This window comes from Schistocerca cancellata, chromosome 2, assembly GCF_023864275.1.
Source record: "Schistocerca cancellata isolate TAMUIC-IGC-003103 chromosome 2, iqSchCanc2.1, whole genome shotgun sequence".
In the NCBI taxonomy this organism is placed as follows: Eukaryota; Metazoa; Arthropoda; class Insecta; order Orthoptera; family Acrididae; genus Schistocerca; species Schistocerca cancellata.
In genome coordinates, this window is record NC_064627.1 from 88,996,280 (window position 1) to 89,021,085 (window position 24,806).

The 24,806-nt window shown below is 40.0% G+C and overlaps 1 protein-coding gene across 1 annotated transcript in view; it reads left to right on the top strand.

Moving 5' to 3' along the window:
• Nucleotides 1–24,806, top strand: part of LOC126151090 (Down syndrome cell adhesion molecule-like protein Dscam2) — a 264,358-nt gene that overhangs the window by 127,063 nt on the left and 112,489 nt on the right. Inside the window, exons 7-10 of the mRNA XM_049915919.1 lie at nucleotides 17,888–18,003; nucleotides 18,047–18,358; nucleotides 21,216–21,370; nucleotides 21,533–21,550. Of these exons, the coding sequence (XP_049771876.1) occupies nucleotides 17,888–18,003; nucleotides 18,047–18,358; nucleotides 21,216–21,370; nucleotides 21,533–21,550 (601 nt within the window). The remainder of the gene's footprint in view (nucleotides 1–17,887; nucleotides 18,004–18,046; nucleotides 18,359–21,215; nucleotides 21,371–21,532; nucleotides 21,551–24,806) is intronic.

A 24,806-nucleotide genomic window follows, 5' to 3' on the forward strand; every position in this document is an offset into this window, starting at 1 on the left:
AAAATTACGGCTGTAGTTTCCCCTTGCTTTCAGCCGTTCACAGTACCAGCACAGCAAGGCCGTTTTGGTTAGTGTTGCAACGCCAGATCAGTCAATCATCCAGACTGTTGCCCCTGCACTACTGAAAGGCTGCTGCCCCTCTTCAGGAACCACACGTTTGTCTGGCCTCTCAACAGATACCCCACCGTTGTGGTTGCACCTACAGTACGGCCATCTGTATCGCTGAGGCACGCAAGTCTCCCCACCAACGGCAAGGTCCATGGTTTATGGGGGTAGGTACACTCTTCATTACTTTTATTATTATTTTTCCATATGAAGGTTTTTATTTCATGACCCTAGGTATGAGACATGGCCAACTGTACTGTACATCTGTACCCTAGCGTGCTAGTGATACAGGGCTGCCAAGATACAGCATGGAACCCAACATTCTTTATTCATGTAGTGATCATGGGATTCCATTCAACACATGCAGCAGTATTGAAGACCTATAAGCTGCATTCTCGATATGCTGTGGTCTTATTGCTGGCAATTTCTGACATCTCCTATTAGATATTTCTCCTTCCTACACAAGACAGAAAAGGCTGTTCTCATGAACAGATGATGCTCAAGTGAAAAGCCTGCTGTATCATCTTCATCTTGCCTTACATACATATGTTGCTCCTACCTGCTTTCTGCAGCTGAACTATAATTATAATCATTTGCATACCAAACCATGTACTATATTGTGTGCACATTTGTAATTTGTCGCATCCAATGTGTGTGTTTGTAAAATTTTAATAACTTTCAGTGTAAATTTAATGGATCAAATGGATAAACACTAAATTGAATAAACTGAGAGTTGTGCTGTAGTACCCCACAGAGTTATGAAAGCAACTTCTAATATAATATCATGTTGGAAGCTTTGTCCTCAATAATTAATTAACCATTTGAAAAGATATTTATCAGGTGCTGTAAGATGTTACCATACAAATGAGTTCTCAAGACCCTGAAAATATGTAAGAGACTACCAACTATTATCTCTTCTTTTTTTCTCAAGCTTCTTAAGACAATACAAAAAGAAGATTAAATATTTCTTTCAAGGCGAGACCTTACTCTGTTACATCAACAGATGCATAAAAAATTGTCCATGCCAAAGGCCTCAGGTGTAGAGGAAACATCTATTATCATAAACAGACATTTGAATCTTTGAACTACTCTGCGCTCATCATCAGAGCATCTTTCCAGGAAGCTGCTCCCAACCCCCTGCACTATGTGTGCGTGTGTGTGTGTGTGGGGGGGGGGGGGGGGGCCTTAACTGAACGTAAATGTGTTGTATTTCTACATACACGTGCCCTTCTGGTTCTTACGCAAAATGTACGTATATGACAGTAGAATCATTCTGCAGTGAAAGTCAAATGCTACTTCTCTAAATATTCCCACTAGTACTCCTTGAAAAAAATGTCACCTTCACTCCAGAGATTCCCATTTGAGTTCTGAAATAATCTCCATAATAGTTGTGAGTTCTCAAACTTACCAGTAACAAATATAGCAACTTGCTTCTGAATTTGTTTGACGTCTTCCTTTAATCCAGCCTGGTGTGGTACCCAAATGCTCGAGCAGAACTCAAGAATAGGTCCCACTAGTGTCCTATATGTGGCTTCTTTACACTTGGACGACACTGTACTAAAATTCTCCCAATAAACTGAAGTCAGTCATTCACCTTTCCTTGCTACAATCCTGACATGCTCATACCATTTCATAATGGTTTGAAACACTGTGCTCTTACGTTTAAACAACTCGACTGTGTCAAGCAGGATATTAATAATGTTGTACATGAACATCATAGTTTTTTTCTCATACTCATCCAGATTAACCTACATTTTTCTGTACTTAGAACTAGCTGCCATTCATCAAACCAAACTAGAAAATTTGTCTAAGTCATCTTGTATCTGCCTACAGTCGCTCAAGTCTGACACCTTCCCATACACCACAGCATTATCAGCAAACAGCTGCAGGCTGCTAATCACCCTGTCCACCACTTTGTTTATGTATGTAGAAGTTAATAGTGTCCCTATCTCACTTCTATGGGCCATTCTTAATGATACTCTTGTCTCTGACGAAAACTCACCAGCAATAATACACTGGATTCTATTACTTAAGAAATCTTCGAGCCCCACACATGCACTATGTGATCGAAAGTATCTAGACCCCCCCCCCCCCCCCCTAAAAACATATGTTTTTAATATTAGGCAGCATTGTGCTGCCACCTACTGCCAGGTATTCCATAGCAGTGACCTCAGTAGTCATTAGACATTGTGAGAGAGCAAAATGGGGCACTCCATGGAACTCACAGACTTCAAATGTGGTCAGGTGATTGGGTGTGACTTGAGTCATACATCTGTGCACAAGATTTCCACACTCCTAAACATCTCTAGGTCCACCATTTCCAGTGTGATAGTTAAGTGGAAACATGAAGGGACACATACAGCACAAAAGCGTACAGGCTGATTTTGTCTGTTGACTGACAGAGTCTACCAACAGTTGAAGAGGGTCATTATGTGTAATAGGCAGACATCTATCCAGACCATCAAACAGGAATTCCATACTGCATCAGGATCCACTGTAAGTACTATGACAGTTAGGCAGAAGATGAGAAAACTTGAATTTCATGGTCGAGCGGCTGCTCATAAGCCACACATCATGCCGGTGATTGCCAAACAACACCTCGCTTGGTGAAAGGAGCATAAACATTGGATGATTGAACAGTGGAAAAACATTTTGTGGAGTGACAAATCGTGGTACATGATGTGGCAATCCAATGGCAGGATGTGGGTATGGCGAATGCCCATTGGACTTCGTCTGCCAGTGTGTGTAGTGCCAACAGTAAACCTCAGAGGCGGTGGTGTTACGGTGTGGCTGTATTTTTCAGGGAGGGGGCATGCACCCCCTGTTGTTTTTCATGGCACTATCATAGCACAGGTGTACATTGATGTTTTAAGCACCTTCTTGCTTCCCACTGTTGAAAAGCAATTCGAGGATGGCGATTGCATCTTTCAACATGATCAAGCACCTGTTCATAATGCATGACCTGTGATGGAGTGGTTACACAACAATAACATCCCTGTAATGGACTGGCCTGCACAGAGTCCTGACAAGAATTCTATATAACACCTTTGGGACGTTTGGGAATGCAGACTAGGTGTCAGGCCTCACCGACCGACATTGATACCTCACCTCAGTGCAGCACTCTGTGAAGAATGGGATACTTTTGATTGCATAGTGTATCTGCAAACCTATTCCACATGTTTGGACCTTAGTTAACAACCTGCAGTGGGGCGTTCTGTCAAATGCTATGTGGAAATCTAGAAATATGCAATCTGCCTGTTACCCATTCATCCATAGTTTGCAGTATGTCGTGAGATAAGGGCAAGTTTTGTTTTGCATGAGTGATGCTTTCTAAAACCATGCTAATTCATGGACATAGGCTTTTCAGTCTCTAGGAAATTCATTACATTCAAGCTCTGAACATGTTCTAGAATTTTGCAGCATTCCTTTACCATTCTGATAAACAGGAGCAGGAGTCACCTGCACTTTTTTTGAGTCACTTACTTGGAACATTGTGCTGGTGACAGGTTCACGATAAATACAAGTTAAGTAAGGAACCAGTACTGTAGAGTATTCTTTGCAAAACCAAATTGAGATTCCATCTGGACCTTGTGACTTGTTTGTTATCAACTCTTTCAGTTGCATCTGTATGCCAGGGATGTTTATTGCAATTTTATCCATACAGGACTGTGTGTGATGGTCAAATGATGGTACATTGGTATAGTTCTGCTGCATGAATGATTTCTTGAAAAAAAATTTAAAACATCAGCTTTCATTTTGCTATGTTCTAGTGCCACACCAGACTGGTCAACAAGTGACTGAATGGAAGCCTTAGATCCACTAGGTGACTTTACAGAGGACCATAATTTTCTCTGGTTCTCAGACAGATCTTCTGCTAAAGTCTGACTGGTAGTTGTCGTATACTTCGTGCATAGGTATTTTCACAGACACACGAATCTCTACTAATCTACACCTGTCATCATTTGCATGTTCTCTTTAGGACAGAGAGTGCAACAGCCTTTGCTTCCTCAGAATTTTCCAAATTTCATTGTTAAACCACTGTTATTGCCAAATGTGGAAGATTTGTCCCATATATCCTCCCACTGCCACTTACCCCAGTCTTTACATGGGCATGACCACTGACAAGCTGTATGTCTGCACAAATGTCCACCATCAAACTGTAGCAAAGATACAGCTAAGCCACCCAGTTGCCAACCTTGACATCCAATACAGTGTGCTCATGTGTGACAGCTCTACAGCCTGTGCCATCAGGATTATTCCCAGGAACAACGGCTTTTGTGAGTTGTGTAGGTGAGAATCTCCCAACAACATATCATTTCTTCCAGCAATTCCCCAGTGCTCAAATATCGCTAGTCATTGCCCCCTGTCTCTGTCCCCTTCCCTGCTCTCTCTTGAGCCTCAAATACATCTTGTGTCTCCTGAGCACACCTTTGTAATCCACCCCCCCCCCCCTCCTGCTCCTCTCCTCTCGCTTTCTCACTTCCAGCTCAGGCTTCCAGTGCTGCATCTAGCAGCCCACTATACTGTCCCCACCATGCCCCTGCACACTCACACAGGCAACACTACAGCATCATCCTCCACCTTTAACCCTGCTCTCCCTCACACTCCTCTCATCACACCTCTTGTGTACCCCCACTATTCTCCCCAGCTGAGACTGCTGGGAACCACCGTTAGCCTCAGAGCCCATACACAACAGCAGCCTTGTATCAGTGTGTGAACTGTGCTTGTGTGCATGTGTGTGAGGCGATCCTCAGTTAGTACATGCAGCTGGCAGATTTGGTGAAGACTGCTGGCCTCACATGTGGGGTGCAAGCAGAGCTCTCTATTTGCAGCATCGTTCCCAGAGTGGATCGGGGTCCTTCGGTTCGAAGCCAAGTGGAGGGTCTCAACCAGAAGCTTCGTTGACTTTGTGATGGTCTTGGCTGCAGATTTCTAGACTTGCGCTATTGGGTGGGGAATTGTAGGATGCTCCTAGATAGGTCAGGGGTGCACTACACAAAGGAAGCGGCTACTCGGGTAGCAGAGTACTTGTGGCGTGCACATGTGGGTTTTTAGGCTAGGCAGTAGTGTGAGGTGTCCTGATGAACACACACCAGTCGACGTGCATGCACGGGAAAAGAGGACGCGCTCAGTGTAAAGACACTTCAGCTATCAAGATATTAGAAGTAAATTTTCAGAGTGTTCGGAATAAAGTTCCTGAATTTACTGCCCTCCAGGAAGCGTGTGGTGCGCAAATTATTCTCGGGACTGAGACCTGGCTGAACCCTGAGATAGGAAGTTCTGAAATATTTAGTGGGGTTTGGAACGTGTATCGGAAAGACAGATTAGACACCGTAGGAGGTCGTGTCTTCATTGCAGTTGACAAAAATATTGTGTCTACTGAGGTCGAAGTAGAGTGTGATTGTGAAGTTATCTGGACACGTTTAACAGGGGTAGGAGAAATAAAATTAATTGTTGGGTGTTATTACTGGCCACCAGGTTCCACTGTGACAGTTCTAGAATCATTCAAAGCGAGTCTAACTCTGTATCGCAGAAGTACCCAGATCATGCTATATTAGTCGGAGGCGACTTCAACCTACCTAGTATAGACTGGGATGTCTATGGATTCATTACAGGTGGTACAGACAAGCCATCGTGTGAATTACTTTTGAACACATTATCCGAAAACTGTCTTGAGCAGCTAAATCGACAGCCAACGCATAATGGAAGTATTTTAGATCTGGTAGCCACGAACATACCAGACCTCATCGACAGTGTCAGTGTTGAGACAGGGATTAGTGATCATGATGTTGCCATTACGACTATGGTTACAAAAGTTAAAAAGGCAGTCAAGAAGGCTAGGAGAGTATTCTTACTAGAAAGAGCAGATAAGCAGTTGTTAGCATCCCCCTTAGTAAATGAATCGACTTCATTTACTTCCGGTACGGTGGATGTCAAATTTTAAACACATTGTAAATCACACATTGGAGAAGTATGTGCCGAAAAAGTGGGTTACGGATGGAAAAGACCCACCGTGGTTTAACAGCGCAATTTGGAGAATGCTTAGGAAGCATAGACAGTTGCACTTGCGGTGCAAGGAAGACCGGGAAAATGAGGACAGGCAAAAGTTATTAGAGATTCGTGCTGCTGTAAAAAGAGCAATGTGTGAAGCATACAATCACTACCACCGTCATACCTTAACAAAAGATCTTGCTGAAAACCCAAGGAAATTCTGGTCTTATGTAAAATCGATAAGCAGGTTGAAGGCTTTCATCCAGTCACTCACTGGTCAGTCTGGTCTGGCAACGGAAGACAGCAAAACGAAAGCTGAAATTTTAAATTTAGCATTTGAGATATCTTTCACGCAGGAGGATCATACAAACATACCGCCGTTTGAGTTTCGTACAGATTCCCATATGGAGGACATAGTGATAGACATCCCTGGGGTTGTGAAGCAGCTGAATGGGTTGAAAATAAATAAATCGCCAGGTCCTGATGGAATTCCAATTTGGTTTTACAGAGAGTACTCTACTGCACTGGCTCCTTAGTTAGCTTGCATTTATCGTGTTTCTCTTGTCCAACATAAAGTCCCGAGTGACTGGAAAAAAGCGCAGGTGACGCCTGTATATAAGAAGGGTAGAAGGACGGATCCTCAAAATTACAGACCAATATCCTTAATATTGGTTTGTTGAAGGATTCTCAAACATATTCTCAGTTTGAATATAATGAATTTCCTTGAGACAGAGAAGTTGCTGTCCATGCATCAGTATGGCTTTAGAAAGAATTGCTCCTGCAAAATACAACTTGCCCTTTTTTCACATGATATCTTGCGAACCATGGATGAAGGGTATCAGGCGGATGCCATATTCCTTGACTTCCGCAAAGCGTTTCACTCGGTGCCCCACTTCAGACTCCTAACTAAGGTACGAGCATATGGGATTGGTTCCCAAATATGTGAGTGGCTCGAAGACTTCTTAAGTAATAGAACCCAGTACGTTGTTCTCAATGGTGAGTGTTCATCGGAGGTGAGGATACCATCTGGAGTGCCCCAGGGGAGTGTGGTAGGTCCGCTGTTGTTTTCTATCTACATACCGTATTTACTCGAATCTAAGCCGCACTCAAATCTAAGCCACACTTGAAATTTGACACTCGAAATTCAAGGGGAGAGAAAAGTTTTAGACCGCACCTCCAAATCAAAATAAAGTTGGTCCATTGTAACATGAGACACAATTTAGGTTGAATGGATGAAGATACAGCTACAGCAGTTTAGTTTGAGTCGTAAGCTTAACAGTTAAGCTTTACCAAGTAACCATTGCTGTGTCAGGCGCTCCGTCCGTATTTGTACGGGTACCCTTCCTTTTCCATGTGCTTCGTCTGGTTTGAATCTATTGCTTATTTTACTTTGATCTGATAAGTGCCATTCTCTTTGTTATTGGTGTTTACGTCATTCTGCATTATTATGCTGTGTCATGCATTGTTTGTCGCATTATGGTAATGAGTATTTACGACCTGTCGCCGCTCATCGCATGGCTTGCTTTTGTGTGTGCAGCCGCGAGAGAGAGAGAGAGAGAGAGAGAGAGAGAGGAATTGTCTCATAAGCAAAACAATAGCTAGTGACTGCCATTTGTTGTTACTTACACTGGTGCTTTCTTTGATAATGATCAACAAGAACCAAATAACAGACTGCATATGATGTTCTGAACAAGAGTTTACTGAAAATTTTCCTCTGTTTAAAATCTTTGCAGACACCTCTTTAGTACATTACGTTCTGCACAGAAATTAGAGTCATCTTAGATTTAAAAATCTAGTCAGTTGCCTTGCTTCATTCCTGACTGTATCACTATTCAGCATAAGAATAATACTAATATAAACATGATATTTATATTCTTCTGCGTTTGCTGTTGTCTCACTCTAGTTTCGTAGTTTATTGGGCAGACAGCATTTAAATGAGATAGCAGCAAACACGAAAGAATACATGGCACAATGTTCACATTCTTCTACCTTTTCTTTTAATTTATTTACTGACGCAGAGTTTTTGGCACCATTATTTATCCTTGTGCCTGCTAACTATGCCTGTGTAGTGCTACATATATTCGACGGCAGAAGTTAGTTGTGGCAGCACCTTCCAACATTTTTCAGAACATCCGCTTACTTTGCACTCAATTCTAAGCTGCAAGCAGTTTTTTGGATTACAAAAACCAGAAAAAAGTTGCGGCTTAGGTTCAAGTAAATACGGTAAATGATTTTTTGGATAGGGTAGATAGCAATGTGTGGCTGTTTGCTGATGATGCTGTGGTGTATGGGAAGGTGTCGTCGTTGAGTGACTGTAGGAGGATACAAGATGACTTGGACAGGATTTGTAATTGCTGTAAAGAATGGCAGCTAACTCTACATATAGATAAATGTAAATTAATGCAGATGAATAGGAAAAAGAACCCCATAATATTTGAATACTCCATTAGTAGTGTAGCTCTTGACACAGTAACGTTGATTAAATATTTGGGCGTAACATTGCTGAGCGATATGAAGTGGGACAAGCATGTACTGGCAGTTGTGGGGAAGGTGGATAGTCGTCTTCAGTTCATTGGTAGACTTTTGGGAAGATGTGGTTCATCTGTAAAGGAGACCGCTTATAAAACACTAATATGGCGTATTCTTGAGTACTGCTTGAGCATTTGGGATCCCTATCAGGTCAGATTGAGAGAGGACATAGAAGCAATTCAGAGGCAGGCTGCTAGATTTGTTACTGGTAGGTTTGATCATCACGCTCTACCATATCTTCCTTCGCCGTCGGCGTTGTTGTTGTTATCGTGAGACACCGTTATACCAAGAGGAAAGACGCGTCGATCTTAGAGCATGAGATATGATGACCTTAAGCCATTGACAACACACAACAGTCATGGTAGCACCTCATTTCAGAACAGCTGCAGTAGTTAGGATCTACAAACTATCCCCTCTTGACCAGGTCCCCAAAACTTAACTCGTAACGAGATCCCTTCAAAGCAAATTGTCATAACGATCGTCTATAAAGGCTTCGTACAATGAGAAGAAACGTTACAGTTTATGGAATAATAACAGATACGTACAAACTGTCTTGTCTCTTCTGCTTTATTTAACATAACTTCGTTCACAGTTTCATTTCGCATTCACCACTCATTCACCGAAACCCTTTGATGAACAGTTTTGGTTGCTTGACACCAACAGTCAATGATAATGATACAGCTTTTCTCCTTTTTATAAATTAAAGCCCGCTCTCCGCAATTTAATTAAAAAAAAAAAAAAAAAAAAAAGGGTCTCAATACCTCGTCCCCCGTGAGATGCGAATAGACTTATCCCGGAATTGACCGCCCTGTAGGTGTACTCAGTTCAATGACCACACTTCGCTATCCGCTATTTCACATAACTGAATGTCCATTTGTTAGTCTGATTATACACTGTAGCTATTTAAAATTCGCCCCTATATTTTCACAACGCACAATTAGCACTTCTTTACTTGTTTTTTTTCTAAGAGTAAACGGAAAAAAAAGACGCCGTATCATCAGCTTAGTCAATATAAAGCAAAACACCTTAATTTACCAATTTTACCTCTTCTTATAGGATGATGAAAGAAATGATATTGCGGAGACATGGCTTAGCCGGACCGGGCGTGAGTCGTGCTTCGGTAGCTCAGATGGTAGAGCACTTGCCCGTGAAAGGCAAAGGTCCCGAGTTCGAGTCTCGGTCGGGCACACAGTTTTAATCTGCCAGGAAGTTTCATATCAGCGCACACTCTGCTGCAGAGTGAAAATCTCATTCTGGAAACATCCCCCAGGCTGTGGCTAAGCCATGTCTCCGCAATATCCTTTCTTTCAGGAGTGCTAGTTGTGCAAGGTTCGCAGGAGAGCTTCTGTAAAGTTTGGAAGGTAGGAGATGAGATACTGGCAGAAGTAAAGCTGTGAGGACCGGGCGTGAGTCATGCTTCAGTAGCTCAGATGGTAGAGCACTTGCCTGCGAAAGGCAAAGGTCCTGAGTTTGAGTCTCGGTCAGGCACACAGTTTTAATCTGCCAGGAAGTTTCAAACTTGGATTTGCTCAAATTTACAGTAACTCCATATTCCAAAAATTTCACAAAAACTCTTCTTAATAAGTCCAAATGTTACTCCCAAGTTTCAGAAGCAATTAGCAAATAATCCACATATAAAGGAACTTCATTCAAAAGGTCTCTGCCCAGTACAGTATCTAATGCCGATATGAAAACACCACCGCTTATTTTCAACCCAAATGGCATGAGGTAAACTGGTAACTTCAGCCCAGAAAAACGAATGCAGTATATTTTCAAGATTCTTTTGATATTCTAGTTTGCCAATATGAACTACGCATATCCAAAGAAGTTAAGAAGTGGGCACCATAAAACTTTTGTACTAACTCTTCTAGGTTCTCCGGTCGCGTTTGTACAGGTATAATGATCTTATTGATCTCTCTGGCATCCAACACCAATCTGATGTCACCATTGGGTTTAATTACCACCAGAAGAGGGTTACAATATTCAGAATCTGAGGGCTCAATAATAACCCATTCTAACATTTTATTGATTTCCTTTATGACTACTTCTTTCTTTGTCCATGCGATAGAATAGGAAGTACGACAAAAGGGTTTATGTGCATACGTCTTTATATGGTATTCAAAGTCTTTTATTATACCCAGACGTTTACTAAAAATCAACTGATATGCTTCCAACAAGTAGTACAATTCGTCCCATTGGATAACAGATAAATATTCTGATTCTAACACCTTTTCCTGTAATGACATTTTATCCATCATTTCTTCAGAACATTCAATAAGGCGGATATCATGCACATTTTCATCATCAATACTGACATATTTTACCATTAGATGCGTACACAATTGATTTGGAATTACTCGGGCCTTTCTCAGGGTGGCTGTCAAAACATTACCATTGGAATTAAATATACATTCACCTTTCTCTAAATTAATGATTGCACCGGTCTCACATAAAAAATCCAAACCCCAGATACATGGTACTGTCATTTTAGGAACAACCAGGAATGTACTTTATATTTGAGCCCCCCGTATTGTAACGTCGACACGTACCTGTTTCACAACTTTTTGCATTTTTGCGCTGAACGCACCAGACATGGTACATCCTGTGATAGGAAACGTGGGCATTTTTACCCCTCGGCTTATCTGTTTTAAACAGTCCAGCGTCATGACACTAATAGTTGCTCCAGTATCAATTAATATTTCAACATCAACATTATTTATACTTGTTGGAATTATTGCCTGTAAAATTTGTCAGCATTTATTAGAAACTTCAGATTTTTCTTCAATTAATTCATTCCTTATATCCTGATCATTATTGTACCTTAATACTCTCAGTTCAAATTGATGCCTGCCTTCCTTCTCCTTTCCAGTCATCCTAGGAAGGCATTTGGTGACTGGTATTAGTTTAATCTATCTCGTTGAGTCATTGGTGGGGGTTCATGAACTTCCACAATCCATACAGTATGATCCGAGTGATGGTATTCACCCCGTCGCACATTGGAGGCTCCTTTGCCCAGTGGTATAACTCCTTGTGCTGGATGAGGACTCGAGGCATTTGTTCCATCCTGCCGATGAACATTATGCTTAGAATTATCTTCCCAAGGTCGAATACAATTGGGTTCATCACTTGGGTACCTGTTACTCTTATTAATATCACTTCAATGCACATTCGCATCATCATATTGAGGTTTACCTCTAGCACAGTAAGTATCTCTTCTATATTTATTATAATCATTGTTTTAATTGCAACCATAGGACGAAGATTGTCCACGCTCCTGTGATGCGGGTTTGACCTGGTTATTATCATACGTTAAATTATTATTATAATTATTCGTATTACTATGAGTGTGAGTCGACATTTGATTACTACTCATTTGTCTTGCGTCTTCCATAATCATATCTATAGAGTCAATCACCGACAAGAATTGTTCTACATCGTGGTCAGGAACATTTATTAACTTTTCACGTATATTTATGTGCAACCTTCCCTTCAAAATTCTGATCACTTCCTTGTGAGAAATTGGATCACTCCAATAATGTGTCTTATTGATGTACTTTTCAAAATATTGCCTTAAAGTACTCCTTTTACTGTTAAAATACTCAGGTTGATAAACCTCTTTTCTTAATTTCTCTTGTTTACTTGACGACCAGTATTTAGCCAAAAAAAGTTGTTCAAACTCAGCGCAAGTATGGCAACTTTCACTTACTTCGGCGGCCCATAATGTGACTTCTCCGGTAATTTTGGATACTATAAATTCAAGTTGGTCGTGTTCTGACCAGCTACGTGGAAATATTCTTTTGAAATTATTGATAAAGATTTTCGGATGCAGGTTGTTCTTTTCAGTGGAGAATGTTGGGAATTGTCTACTTTTAAAAATGCTGTTCTCCACCTTTAAAGAAGACAAGTATCCTCGCTGACCAAAAGAATCATCATCTTTACCAACCGAATCATCAACTTCCCAATGCAAATTTTCACCACAATTGTCCTTCGTATTATCACACGTTCGGTTGTTTTTCGACCTATTCTCCGAACGATCGTCCTCTGTCAACAAATTTTGTGATGACTTTCGTTCTAACTCCGCCAATTTATGATTGGTTTCCTTTTGCCATTTAGGTAACTCATCAACTATTTTATCTTTTATTTTCTGAATTTCACTAGCGAAGAGCTTAATTAATTCATCATTTCTACTTGCTCATTGATATTTTCATTTGGCTGGGATCCAATAGAAGTCTTAACTTTGTCTACAATTTCATTTCCTTTTATTTCTATCCATTCAGATAGATCTTCGTCAAGTCTTTTAGTTTGATCTACTAAATACTTGTCAATCCCCTTACGAGCATCGGACTCAAACTTGACTATTTGTTTCGAAAGCTCTTCTATCTGTGTGCTAGCATTGAAACAGCTGCTTTCACACTTAACCATCATAACTCTTCGGAACTACCTCATATTTCTTTTCTACATCATGAAGTTTTCCCATTAAATTATTATATTGCCTTCCTAAGGTGTTAGAAAACTCTACATCTAGTTCTCCAAATTTCGCATTTAATTGAGTCTCCCAGTCCGCCTTTCATTCTTTCTTAGTATTTTCCAGTTTATAATCAAAGGTGTTCAGTTTGCTTTCCAAAGAATCGATTTTAACTTCTAATGAACTAAATTTGGCCTCAAATTTTTCATTTAACTTTTGATTGTCCTCTTTTAATTGCTTATTATCTTTTTCTAGTGAACCAAGTCTTCCATTCATTACACCCATTTGAGTACTTATTGATACCAGCATATCAAACATTTTTTTGATTAATATTTCCATTTTGAGGATCAACTTGCTGATCTACTTCCGAAACCTCAAGATCTTTATGTTCTCCCACACTGCTAACCTTACTTATCATTGTATTTGAATCTCCTAAAGGCTCTAAATCAATAACTGTATTATTATCTGTACTTGTCTCCTGTCCCACATTGAGCTCATGGGATGCATCATCCATATCCTCTTCACTTTCGTCTCTCTCTCTCTCTACTCATTACTCTACTCAACTGCACATTATCATGTATTCTTTTCGTTCGTTTTGACATGATTATTCACTACCAAGACATACACTTATTTTCACTATGTACACTTTGTTGTGATTTTCAGAGTATCCATGTGGATGTAGGTTTAGTTGTCTAATTGTGTCATCTTTCTGTCCCATACGTTGCAGATCACATTACACAGATCACTGTTTGTTCCTGTTAGCCTGTACACTACAACATAGATTTAAATTTGCATATAAGAAGAAATTAGCAAAATTCTTATGTAATGGATTACTCAAGTTCTGATACATTGTCATGTTACGGAGGGGGGGGGGGGGGGGGGGGCTGAATGAAGTTACAGAATGTGTTTTACAATACTGTGAGAGTTCACACAGCTTACAGCCACAGAGAAATACTCGTTGTAGGATTTGATGCATATTTCCCATTGGAACTTTCACAATTTAGTCCCAGTGCGAAGTACTGGCGGGTGTTGACGTGTGGGAAAATCAAGCCAGAGCTCAACGCACCGTGACATTTGTTGAATGGCCCTTCTCAAGTTTGTTAATGTGTTGCACTAACTTCCAGCATTAATTGTGGTAATTCTCTCTAAGAAATCCTATTCTGTCCCAGATTACAGTTGCCACGAGTTTCCTGCAGGAAAATGTTTGACAACACTTTGTGGCTTTTTCAGTGATCCAGCCCCATTGCATTGATTGAAGTTTCATTTCTACATTCATGCACTGCACTCACATAGCATCTCCTGTCACATTCTGGTCAAGAAAAACTTCACCTTCCCTTCTGTAATGCACTACAAAGGACAGTGCTGCTGAGCCTTTTGTCCTTCAGAAAACATTTAGGCACACATTGTGAATTAAATTTCTGGTAGCCAAAGTCTTTGATAATCCTTTGTACAGAGGAGTACAGCTAATCTGTGGAAAACAAATACAAAGCTCTGACATGGTGAATCTACAGTTTTCTCTAAACCTTTTGTCAACGAAATGTATCGGATTTGCATTCACAATACTCGGTCAGCCATTGTTCATTTTTGAACGTAGGGCACTGTTTTAGTATACCACCTTCACTTTTGTTTCATAAACTTCATGGAGATTGTGATGGATGTCACTAATTTTACAGTTTTTTTGCCACAAGAGATCTTACACCGACAGAAAAAAAATCCATACACCAAGAAGGAGATGTGTGAGACAAATGAACATGGGTAGGCATTTTTCCACATATCATGCCAGTTGCATAAGAGTGGTTCTAGTGGCACCACTATGAGGATGCAGATCAGGTTTGCTTCAAATACATGTTGCAATGCTCATGAGCATTAGTTACCTTTGAGATTGGATGTAGTCAATTGATGTAAGTCAAGAATGCCTTTAAAACTACAAAGGTATTGTTATAAACAGATCACTTAGTTTTAACAATCTAGTGTAATAGGGCTACCAGAATCTGGATGCTCCTTTGGCAATATTGCAGAAATACTTGCCAGAAACGTACCCGCTGTACATGATTGCTGGCAGTGGTGATTATGGGAAGGTGTGGTTGCAAGAAGACCAGGCTCCTGATGGCCTTGTGGCACAACCAAGAGGAAAGACAGTAATTTTCAGTATACGGCTGTGGCACATCTTACTGCATGTGCAGCAGCACAGCGGCATCATGAACTGTTACAAATTAGTTAATTTAAGGACAGCTCTGAAACAGGCTCTCTGTAGCATGCACTCCACTGACCACAAACCGTCACTGTTTGCGACTTCAGTGGTGTACAACGAGAACTTATTGCAGGGCAGAGTGGAAGTTTGTTGTGTTTTCTGACAGAAGGCAGTTTTGCCTCAGTGCCAGTGATGGCTGTGTGTTGGTTAGGAGGTGACTAAGTGACAGCTTTCAATCAACCTGCCTACAGTCTAAACACACTGGACCTACACGTGGAATCACAGTCTGGGGTCTGATTTTGTGTGACAGCAGGAGCACTCTCATGGTTATCCCATGCACCATGACCACTAATTTGTATAGTAGTCTGGTGATTCAGCCATTTGGGCTGATATTCATGAACCGTATTCCAGGGGGTGTTTTCCAACAGGGTAACACTTGCCCACATACAACCGTTGTAACCCAATATGATCTACAGTGTGTCTTGGCCTCTCAATCACCAGATCTGTCTGCTATCGATCTTATACAGGATGTCATTGGACAAGAACTGCAGCATCATCCACAACCAGGATTATCCATCCCTGTATTGACTGACCAAGTGCAACAGGCATGGAACTCCATCCAACAAACTGACATCTGGCACCTGTACAACACAATGCAGGCTCGTTTGCATGCTTGCATTCAACATTGTGGCTAATACACCTGTTAGTGTACCAACATTCCACATTTTCAATGGTTTTTCTCATGCTTACATTAACTTATGACATGTTACATATGTTACATAGACAAATGTATTTCCAAAATTTCATTATGCTACATTAATTATGTCTTGGTGTTGAGACTTTTTTCCATCTGTGTATTACAGAATGTACCATACAGTTCAAGGGGCTTGTGTGATTGCAACACACACTTTGAAATCACATGGCTTGGGCAGGAACAAAGATGTGACCTTGGTTCTCTGGTGCTCTCAGTGTAAAGGTTCAAGGTGCTTTCTGTCGCAAGAGTGGTGCCACTATCTCAATAGTTATACATACTATATGAAAACTGAAGTTACTTTACGAATAGCCCTTACATTTAAATGTTTAGTAACTGATCACAAAATGTTTCTCTTCTCCTTCTCAGTGGTACACATAAGCTGAAACTTTTATACCATCTCTTGCAGGGTGTCAATGATAAACTTCTACATAATGTAATATTTGCTCTAGAAAGTAATGCAGTGAAACAGCAGGGATGAGCAAAGCATTTACTAGTAATATTAAGTTACTCTCCATGAATGTAGCACAGAATGTATTGAGCAATTGGGCTGTGTACAGCAGTTCTAATAATGATCTAATATATCAAGAAACACTAGCCAAACAAGCCTAAAGAAAGACACACACAGATTGTCAGAAACCTTTGTTCTTTATAGCTTGTTACAGAAGTTGGTCTTCACAGGCATATTTGCTTATGGCAAGGACCATGGTTTTAATCTTCAAAAAAGTTCTTAGCATCTGTGAAAAAGAAATTTGTTCACAGATTCTGAACAAGAAAGTCCAAAGGAAGGTAATATTTGAAATGCAAGACAATCTGATTGCCAACAGCTTAAATTGGGCTGTGTACAGCAGTTCTAATAATGATCTAATATATCAAGAAACACTAGCCAAACAAGCCTAAAGAAAGACACACACAGATTGTCAGAAACCTTTGTTCTTTATAGCTTGTTACAGAAGTTGGTCTTCACAGGCATATTTGCTTATGGCAAGGACCATGGTTTTAATCTTCAAAAAAGTTCTTAGCATCTGTGAAAAAGAAATTTGTTCACAGATTCTGAACAAGAAAGTCCAAAGGAAGGTAATATTTGAAATGCAAGACAATCTGATTGCCAACAGCTTAAAGAGGAAAGGTGAAGTAGGCTTGACAGATATTAAAACAGGGCCATAGACTGGGAATGTGGGCAGAAAAATGTTTTATGAAGTTTCTTTATCAAGAAAACAAGAAGACTGCTGGTTTGGGAGGTTACACATAAAATTTATGCTGTAAGAAGATAAAGGCACTCCAAACACTGCAGTGGAAGAATTAGAAATTGCAAGACCAGAGTAAGACAGCATAATCATCAATCATGTGTAATGTCTTATTTGGTATTTAAAGACTTACTTATGGCTACGAGAGTGGTGTGCTGGCCACATGCCCCTCCATATCCACATCCTGTGATGCCTGTGGGCTGAGGATCACAGGGCCCCAGTCAGTACCGTTGGGCCTTTGAGGCCTCTTTCGGGCAGAGTTAAATAGTTGGTTTTTAGTATCAACTGTAGAATATGTTGGTTTTATTAATAAATAATAATAATAATTATTTTGGTAACCATTCTCTCAGCCTCAGTTTTATTAAGTGACTTTTATTTATACATTTACCAGTACGAAGTCTTGAAAGTCAAGATCAGAGAGATCACTATGTGAACCACACCATTTTATTTTCTGCTTTCAACACTATTTTCTTAAATAGACAGCAGACAGATGTACCATAGTTCATATGTAAAATATGGGTAGAAGTTACACCAGTTAAATTTTAATTTAACTATTAGTTCTTCAAATTAAAAAAATGAATATAATTTATAAAGAAACCATTGTGCAGTTACGATTTGGTGAAAGCCGCACTGTACAACATGATACATTTTATGCTTTTTTCTCTGTACTTTGTCTCCCATGCCATCTTGTTATGGATGATGGAACTGATTTACATTTGGAAAGGTATCTGTAATGCATTTTGTCAAAACACCTTATGCTTCCACAGGTTTGTATTACCATCTTCAACAATTATTTATTTCTGTGCACAGGACAAGGATCAATTTGACATTCCTGCGGAGCAAACATATTACACAATATCTCACCTGGAGCTGCATCATCGATACGAATTTTGGGTAACAGCATCCACATTGGTTGGTGAAGGAGCAGCTTCTAGACGTGTCATACAAGTGCCAGCAAGCCATGTACCTGCTCGTGTGGCCTCCTTCGGTAACCATATCACTGTAGCATTGCAAGAAGATTTACAGTTGCACTGCATTGTTGTCGGACAGCCAAGTCCAAAAAGAATATGGACAAAGAAGTAAGTTTTACTCCGTAGCTCAGATACCAAGGCATATTAGTGTGTTCCCGAGTAGAACATCCAGTTTTTATAAAATAAAATTTTACCTGTGGTATTTTATGAATGTTAGAAAACAAGGATCTCAGACACCAAAGACATTTGAGCTTTAGTTAATTAATTCACTGACATACAGTGTGTCATGTCTCACCAAGAAGGAAAAAATCCCCAGGGATTTGGAATGGGTCAAAATATGCCTACCATACAAGAGAAAGGCAAAAATTTTTCAGCCTGGCAGTAAAAAGTGTATTTTTTGATTCATGAAGCTACTTATTTCTAATCTAGTAACCCTGTAAGTCGATAAACAGGGTGTCTCATGAAAGACATCCAGGAGGGGTCCATGGATCACGCAGTGCATTTGCCAGCAGTTGCCACTGCGTCTGCCAGTTGTCACTATGTTTAGTTCTTGGACATACTTTGCACATGCCCCGTACACTGTACTGATTGTGCTGGTGTCTTCTTTTGAGTTTTAGTCAAGTTTAATCACTTCAGATAATGTTGCTAGATACCATTATTGCAGCTCTGCCAAATCCAGTGCTTTCCCTGCCCCTATGTCGCTGGGCCTGGGCCTCAGACAAAAACACCATGCACATGACTTCTATACTGTGCTATCGAGTGTTTGGGTGTTTTGTTTTTGACTTTCATGTCGAGTTTCCATTTGGTATGGTATACCAGAAGGAATCAATGAACTTTCTTGTGTTGAACTATGCAAAAACAGAATCATATGCGGAATGCCGGCTTGAATTCATACGGAAATTTCCCAGTATGCATGTTCCTAAGTTAAGTGACAAAATTTCAAGAGACTGGGTCTGCGTTACACAAACAAAGGAGTAGAGAACCTAGTGTTTTAACCAAAAATAAATTAGAAGAGATAGGCGAGGCCTTGGAAAGAAGTGCAAGAAAATCTCTGCACTGTTTGGCATTTCAGACTAACGTTCCTAAGTTAAGTGACAAAATTTCAAGAGACTGGGTCTGCGTTACACAAACAAAGGAGTAGAGAACCTAGTGTTTTAACCAAAAATAAATTAGAAGAGATAGGTGAGGCCTTGGAAAGAAGTACAAGAAAATCTCTGCACTGTTTGGCATTTCAGACTAACGTGTTACAAAACTGTGCACAAACTAAAATTGAAACATTACTGGTCTTTACCCAGGTTTTAGCTAGAGTAATCTAGCCTTCTACAGAAGCATAAAATAAACTAAGACATGCCAGAATAAGGCATGGTCAAACATAAAAAGCTAAAGTACCGTGGTACCATGTCAAGCTACATTATTTAGCTGAGGAATAGCCCCGGCCACCCCACTTTGTGGAAAGCAGTTGGTTAGCCGCGGATGGTACGTTGGAACAGACTTTGGCACGTGGATATGTACCGAACAAGATGGCAGATCACACAGATGTGTGTGCAGAAAGTCAAGGGTGCCTGGCATTGGCTGTCTTTATGTTATGTACTGGGAAATTACCTATAATGTTAAACCATAATTTGAGAGAGAACAAGGCACTAAGTAGATAGAATCCCAATGGGCATTAACTGTAAACCGAGACCTTATTAACTGATGAGAAATTTACTTAGACGTTATGTTCAGCTTGTTAGATTAAAAATCCACATTTGATTATCGCTATGTTGTATGGTTCCGCACGATCTCGTGAGGGCATGAGCGAGGTTTTATGTCTGTAATGTGAGAACATCTCAGAATTAGGAGAAAGTGGAAATAACATCAGCACTCTCAGAACTCACCAACTGTGAGCTGTATTCTGGTTGTTAACTTGCAGCTTTGCTCTGAAATTCATAAATATTTCTCAGATTTTTGACATTCTAGTATCCTATGTTTAGGCAATACAAGTTTTGAGTGAGTAACAATATAACCTTCGTTGAGAAATATAAGCACGTAGGCAGGTAAGAAAGTTTCAGCAGCAGAAAAGAATTAGTTTTGAAAAGAAAACTATAAGTAGAAAGTATACTTACCAAGACTAAGGATTAATAGAGAAGCCGACAAATATATTGCACTTCTCTGCCGCAAGAGTACATATACTCTAATGGGAACTGAGAACCATGGTACACGCCTCAATTTTTCACATCCACTGTCAACAGTCCATTACGGGAAGTGGAAGTAATGTTAACTGGCAGCAAGAGTTGTACTACAATCCATCAAGTAATTGTTAATCACATTATAATTATTATATACAGTATCATCCCTTTACTAACCAAACATAACTGGTCATGATATTTTACAGTAAAATCAAACAGTGGAAACTCCTGGTTGGAATGTCAGCAATGGAATGAAAAGGATAGACTGCTACTCATGGTAAAGATGGCAAATCAAGTTGCAGACAGGCACAACAAAAATACTGTTACAGATTTAGTGTAGCCTTCTTCAGGAAAGAAAACACACACACACACACACACACACACACACACACACACACTTGTTCACATAAGCAAGCACACCTCAAGCACACTTGAACGCCACCTTTGACAGCTCAGACTGGACCAATCCAAGCTGCAGAAGATGTTAGCCATGTGTTCTTGAGGTGTGCTTGCTTGTGTGAACATGTGTGTTTTCTTTTGTGAAGAAGAAGTCTTTTGTCGAAAGCTAAATCTGTAATGTCTTTTCATTGCCCCTGTCTGCGACTTCACATGTATTTCTTCACAGTAACTATATCTTTCTTTCAATTTTTGTTCCTACAAACATGATTTTTAAGAAATCTCATTTGATGTGAAACAGATATCTAATATCTTTCAAATTTTTCAATTTTGATGTACTACTTACTAAATGATGTTCACTCTTATTGTATTTTGTTCTTTATACAATTTTGTTTTTCCAGTGGGAAAGCTGTAACAGAGGACTCCCATGTAAAAATTAATGATGAGTATTCACTGTTTGTTAGCTCAGTACAAACAATGGACTCTGGGAACTACACATGCTCAGCCGAAAACATGTTTGGGAAGGATGAAATAACATACTCGGTAAAAATTCAGGGTAGCTATCATGCTTTGATCTGTTGTTGAGCAACAAAAACGTTAAAGTTGACAATAATGGTTTAAGTTTTAACTCAGAAGTTTATTATTATTAATCATAATTTTTATAAATTTATGATATTCATTACAGTCATTACTTTTCTGTTTCTTACATGCTCAACAGACAACAGAAACAGAGGAAGTAAGTAAAATAGATCCTTGTGTATGGTAAGTTAAGTACTCTTTTGTTATAGTTATACAGTTTTCAGAGCTTTGTTGCTTTTTGTGTAGATGAATTGCCAAATTTTTATTTTGTTGGTAGTCAGCAATAGTAAGTACTAGTAACCCACCCTGACTTTGCAAGGGGAGCTCTAAGAATCTATGGGTGGATGATTTGTCTGATGTAGCAGTTATTTTGTTTATGGGTACTGCATAGAACTATGATAAAAAAAATCAGAGAACAATTTTAGGTAACTAAATCCCATCACTCATGTGTAATTTAACCAATTTAAGCAGCACACAGCACTTGCCAGTGTACTGCTGTGCCTGAAGGCATCACTGAACTGTCCAACTACAACCTGCTTACCATGTGAGCCATGCATTGATGGCACTACTGCTGCTTCATGGTCAGCACTGGCTATGACCACCAGCTATTAGCTGGCAATCACCACCTGGCCTCCTCCTGCCACTGCAGGTGGTGCGGTAGCTTACGGCTTGCATCATTGCCATGAAATGTCACTCTGAACACCAACTAAATACAGAACAGATAACATTCGCACCTCCTGAGAACATAAATTCCTGGGCTTCTATAAGTTGGGGAAAATGCCCAGGATAAATGCCTGGGGAAATACCCAAAATTCATAAATTATCGGGCATTTATACATTTACAGATTAACTGATAAACAGTGCTCATAAAAATATATTAAGCTGATATTTTGTGTTCGAAAAGTTATTTTGTGACTTTATTTTTAGTTATTAAATATTTTTTATGTTAGTGTTCTTATTTTATCTTCACAGTAGCGTAGTCATACAAAAGTAGGTAAAGAAAGGAGCAGAGTAGAAAACTATAGTCTGTCTCAGATGTCACTATATCTGACAATAAAACATTTATTTTCCACTGAAAACAGTTTAACATTTAAGAATGATTTATCATCAAACAACGCATACTAGCCTTTGAATGCATTCAGCGATAATTGTGTCATCAATAATCAATCTTCAATAATATTTATTTAGTGTATGTGGTGGGTGGGTGTGTGTGTGGGGGGGGGGGGGGGAGTGGGGGGGTTTGTGGACTGTGAGATGCAAGAGGGAGAGAGTGAAGAGTAGAACTGGTAAAATGAAAATGGGCATTATATATCATAAACATCTGTCAGCAACATGTGCCTTTCTTTGGTACAGAAAGTTGGAAAGCAACTGAAAACATTTACTAACTGTTAATATCAGGTGTATCATCCCATCCCTTACTGTAATTCATAAATTATACATTCTAGCAGTAAAAACTTTAAAAAGTACTTTTCTTATAAATGCCCAGAATTTGGGCATTTTAAAATGCTTTAATCAAATTCCCGGGCAAATGACCACTTACAAATGTCCTGCCCACTATACATGTGCCTGGCCCAGATCTCTAAGTGTCTTCTGCTGCGAGTATCAAAACGCTTGCGGCAATTCCTGCAATAGCCTTTACATACAGACAGAAAAACATGTGGGGGACTGTGACGTATCTTAGCTCAACCAGTTCGACCAAATATTTATAAATTATGTACAGAAACCTTCCTTGTGGATCAGTGTGTCTATTAGTGAGGACCTTATCAAAATCAATGCAGTGGTTCCTAAGAACAGCCTTCAAATATAAGTGGAAGAAGGCGGTGGGGAAATTTAATTTGAAATATGTATAGAAGAAGAATATTTATGTAAGTCCTGGTAATAATAATTTCATGTGGCTTAGTGTCCAGGTGCAAGCCATTCAGTTGGATGTCACTTCAGTGAGTTGCATCTCCTTTGCCAGTTATCCAACCAGTAAAAGGTGATCCACAATTTAACATGGAATACAGAATACGTTTCATTTCGGGTGAATCTCCACACCATTGAGAGTTGATAAAGATAAAGGTACGTGTTCCAGCCAGGATTCGATTCCATGATCTTCCAGTTACTGGACACGTGCCTTACAGCTAGACCACCAAGCCTGGCACTGATGCTGCTTCAAGAAAAGAGACAAAAAATTTTAACATGGAATCCGAGCCAACTTCACTACTGATGAATGTCCAACTGTGTAGAGGTAAATGCTTCATAAAAAGACAAGAGTGAAAAAATCTATGGTCTGAGAAAAATTCGATCCTGTGACCTTTTGGTTTTCAGGGACGTGCTTTACTGCTAGACCACTGGGCCTGAGCCTGATTCTGGTCAAGCATCCCTGCTCTCTGGAGTTGCTGTAACATTTGCACTGGATGGTATTGTCATTTTTCTCACATTGACAGTGCCTCTTTTTTTTTTTGTCACGGTTCAGCGAATTTCCACAAAATTTTGATAAATTATATAGCCAAACATTCCTCATTAATCATAGAGAGAGAGAGTGCCTATGCATGGGTGTCTGTCCGCCCTGAAAAATTTTACATCTGGCTTAAACTCACCAGAAAACTGTGCCTAATTCATCAAGATACCAACACTGTGGAGGATAGCCAAACACAGACTATATTAAAATCTGGCAAAGATTGAAACAATCTAGAAAATTGTTGGCTAATTTTTGTCTTATTGCATCTTTACAGTTTTATGAAGATTGGCTCATTTCTGATACCACAACAAGCAGCATGTAGGATAGGAAGAAAACTGCACATTTTTATAATCAGTCTGGTGTAACATATAGAAGGTGTATGAAAGAAATCATATTACAAAAAAATTTTCAAATATGTGTGAAATCTTATGGGACTTAACTGCTAAGGTCATCAGTTCCTAAGCTTACACACTACTTAACCTAAATTATCCTAAGGACAAACACACACACCCATGCCCGAGGGAGGACTTAAACCTCCGGCGGGACCAGCCGCAAAGTCCATGACTGCAGCGCCTTAGACCGCTCAGCTAATCCTGCATGGCATCATATTACAGGAACAATCACCATTTGACTGTGGATGGAACGGAGGGGCCATGACATGCATGATGCCGTGACGGGCACAAAAATCCGCAAAATCTGAAAAGGAAAATTGTGGACCATTACCAGTAACAAGAGTAGGGGGAATGCCTTCCAAAGAGAAAATGTGAGCGAGAGTATTGTTGGTTGCCACGGCAGTAGGCAACGTGCAACGGACAATGAAAGGAAAGTTAGAGTAGGCGTCAATAACGAGAAGCCAATAAGTACCTAAAAAAGGTCCTGCGAAGTCAGCATGAATCCGCTCCAAGGCTTCTCAGGCGAAGGCCACGGTGCCAAAGGTGACTTCGGGGCAGTGGCCTGTGATGCACAAGGG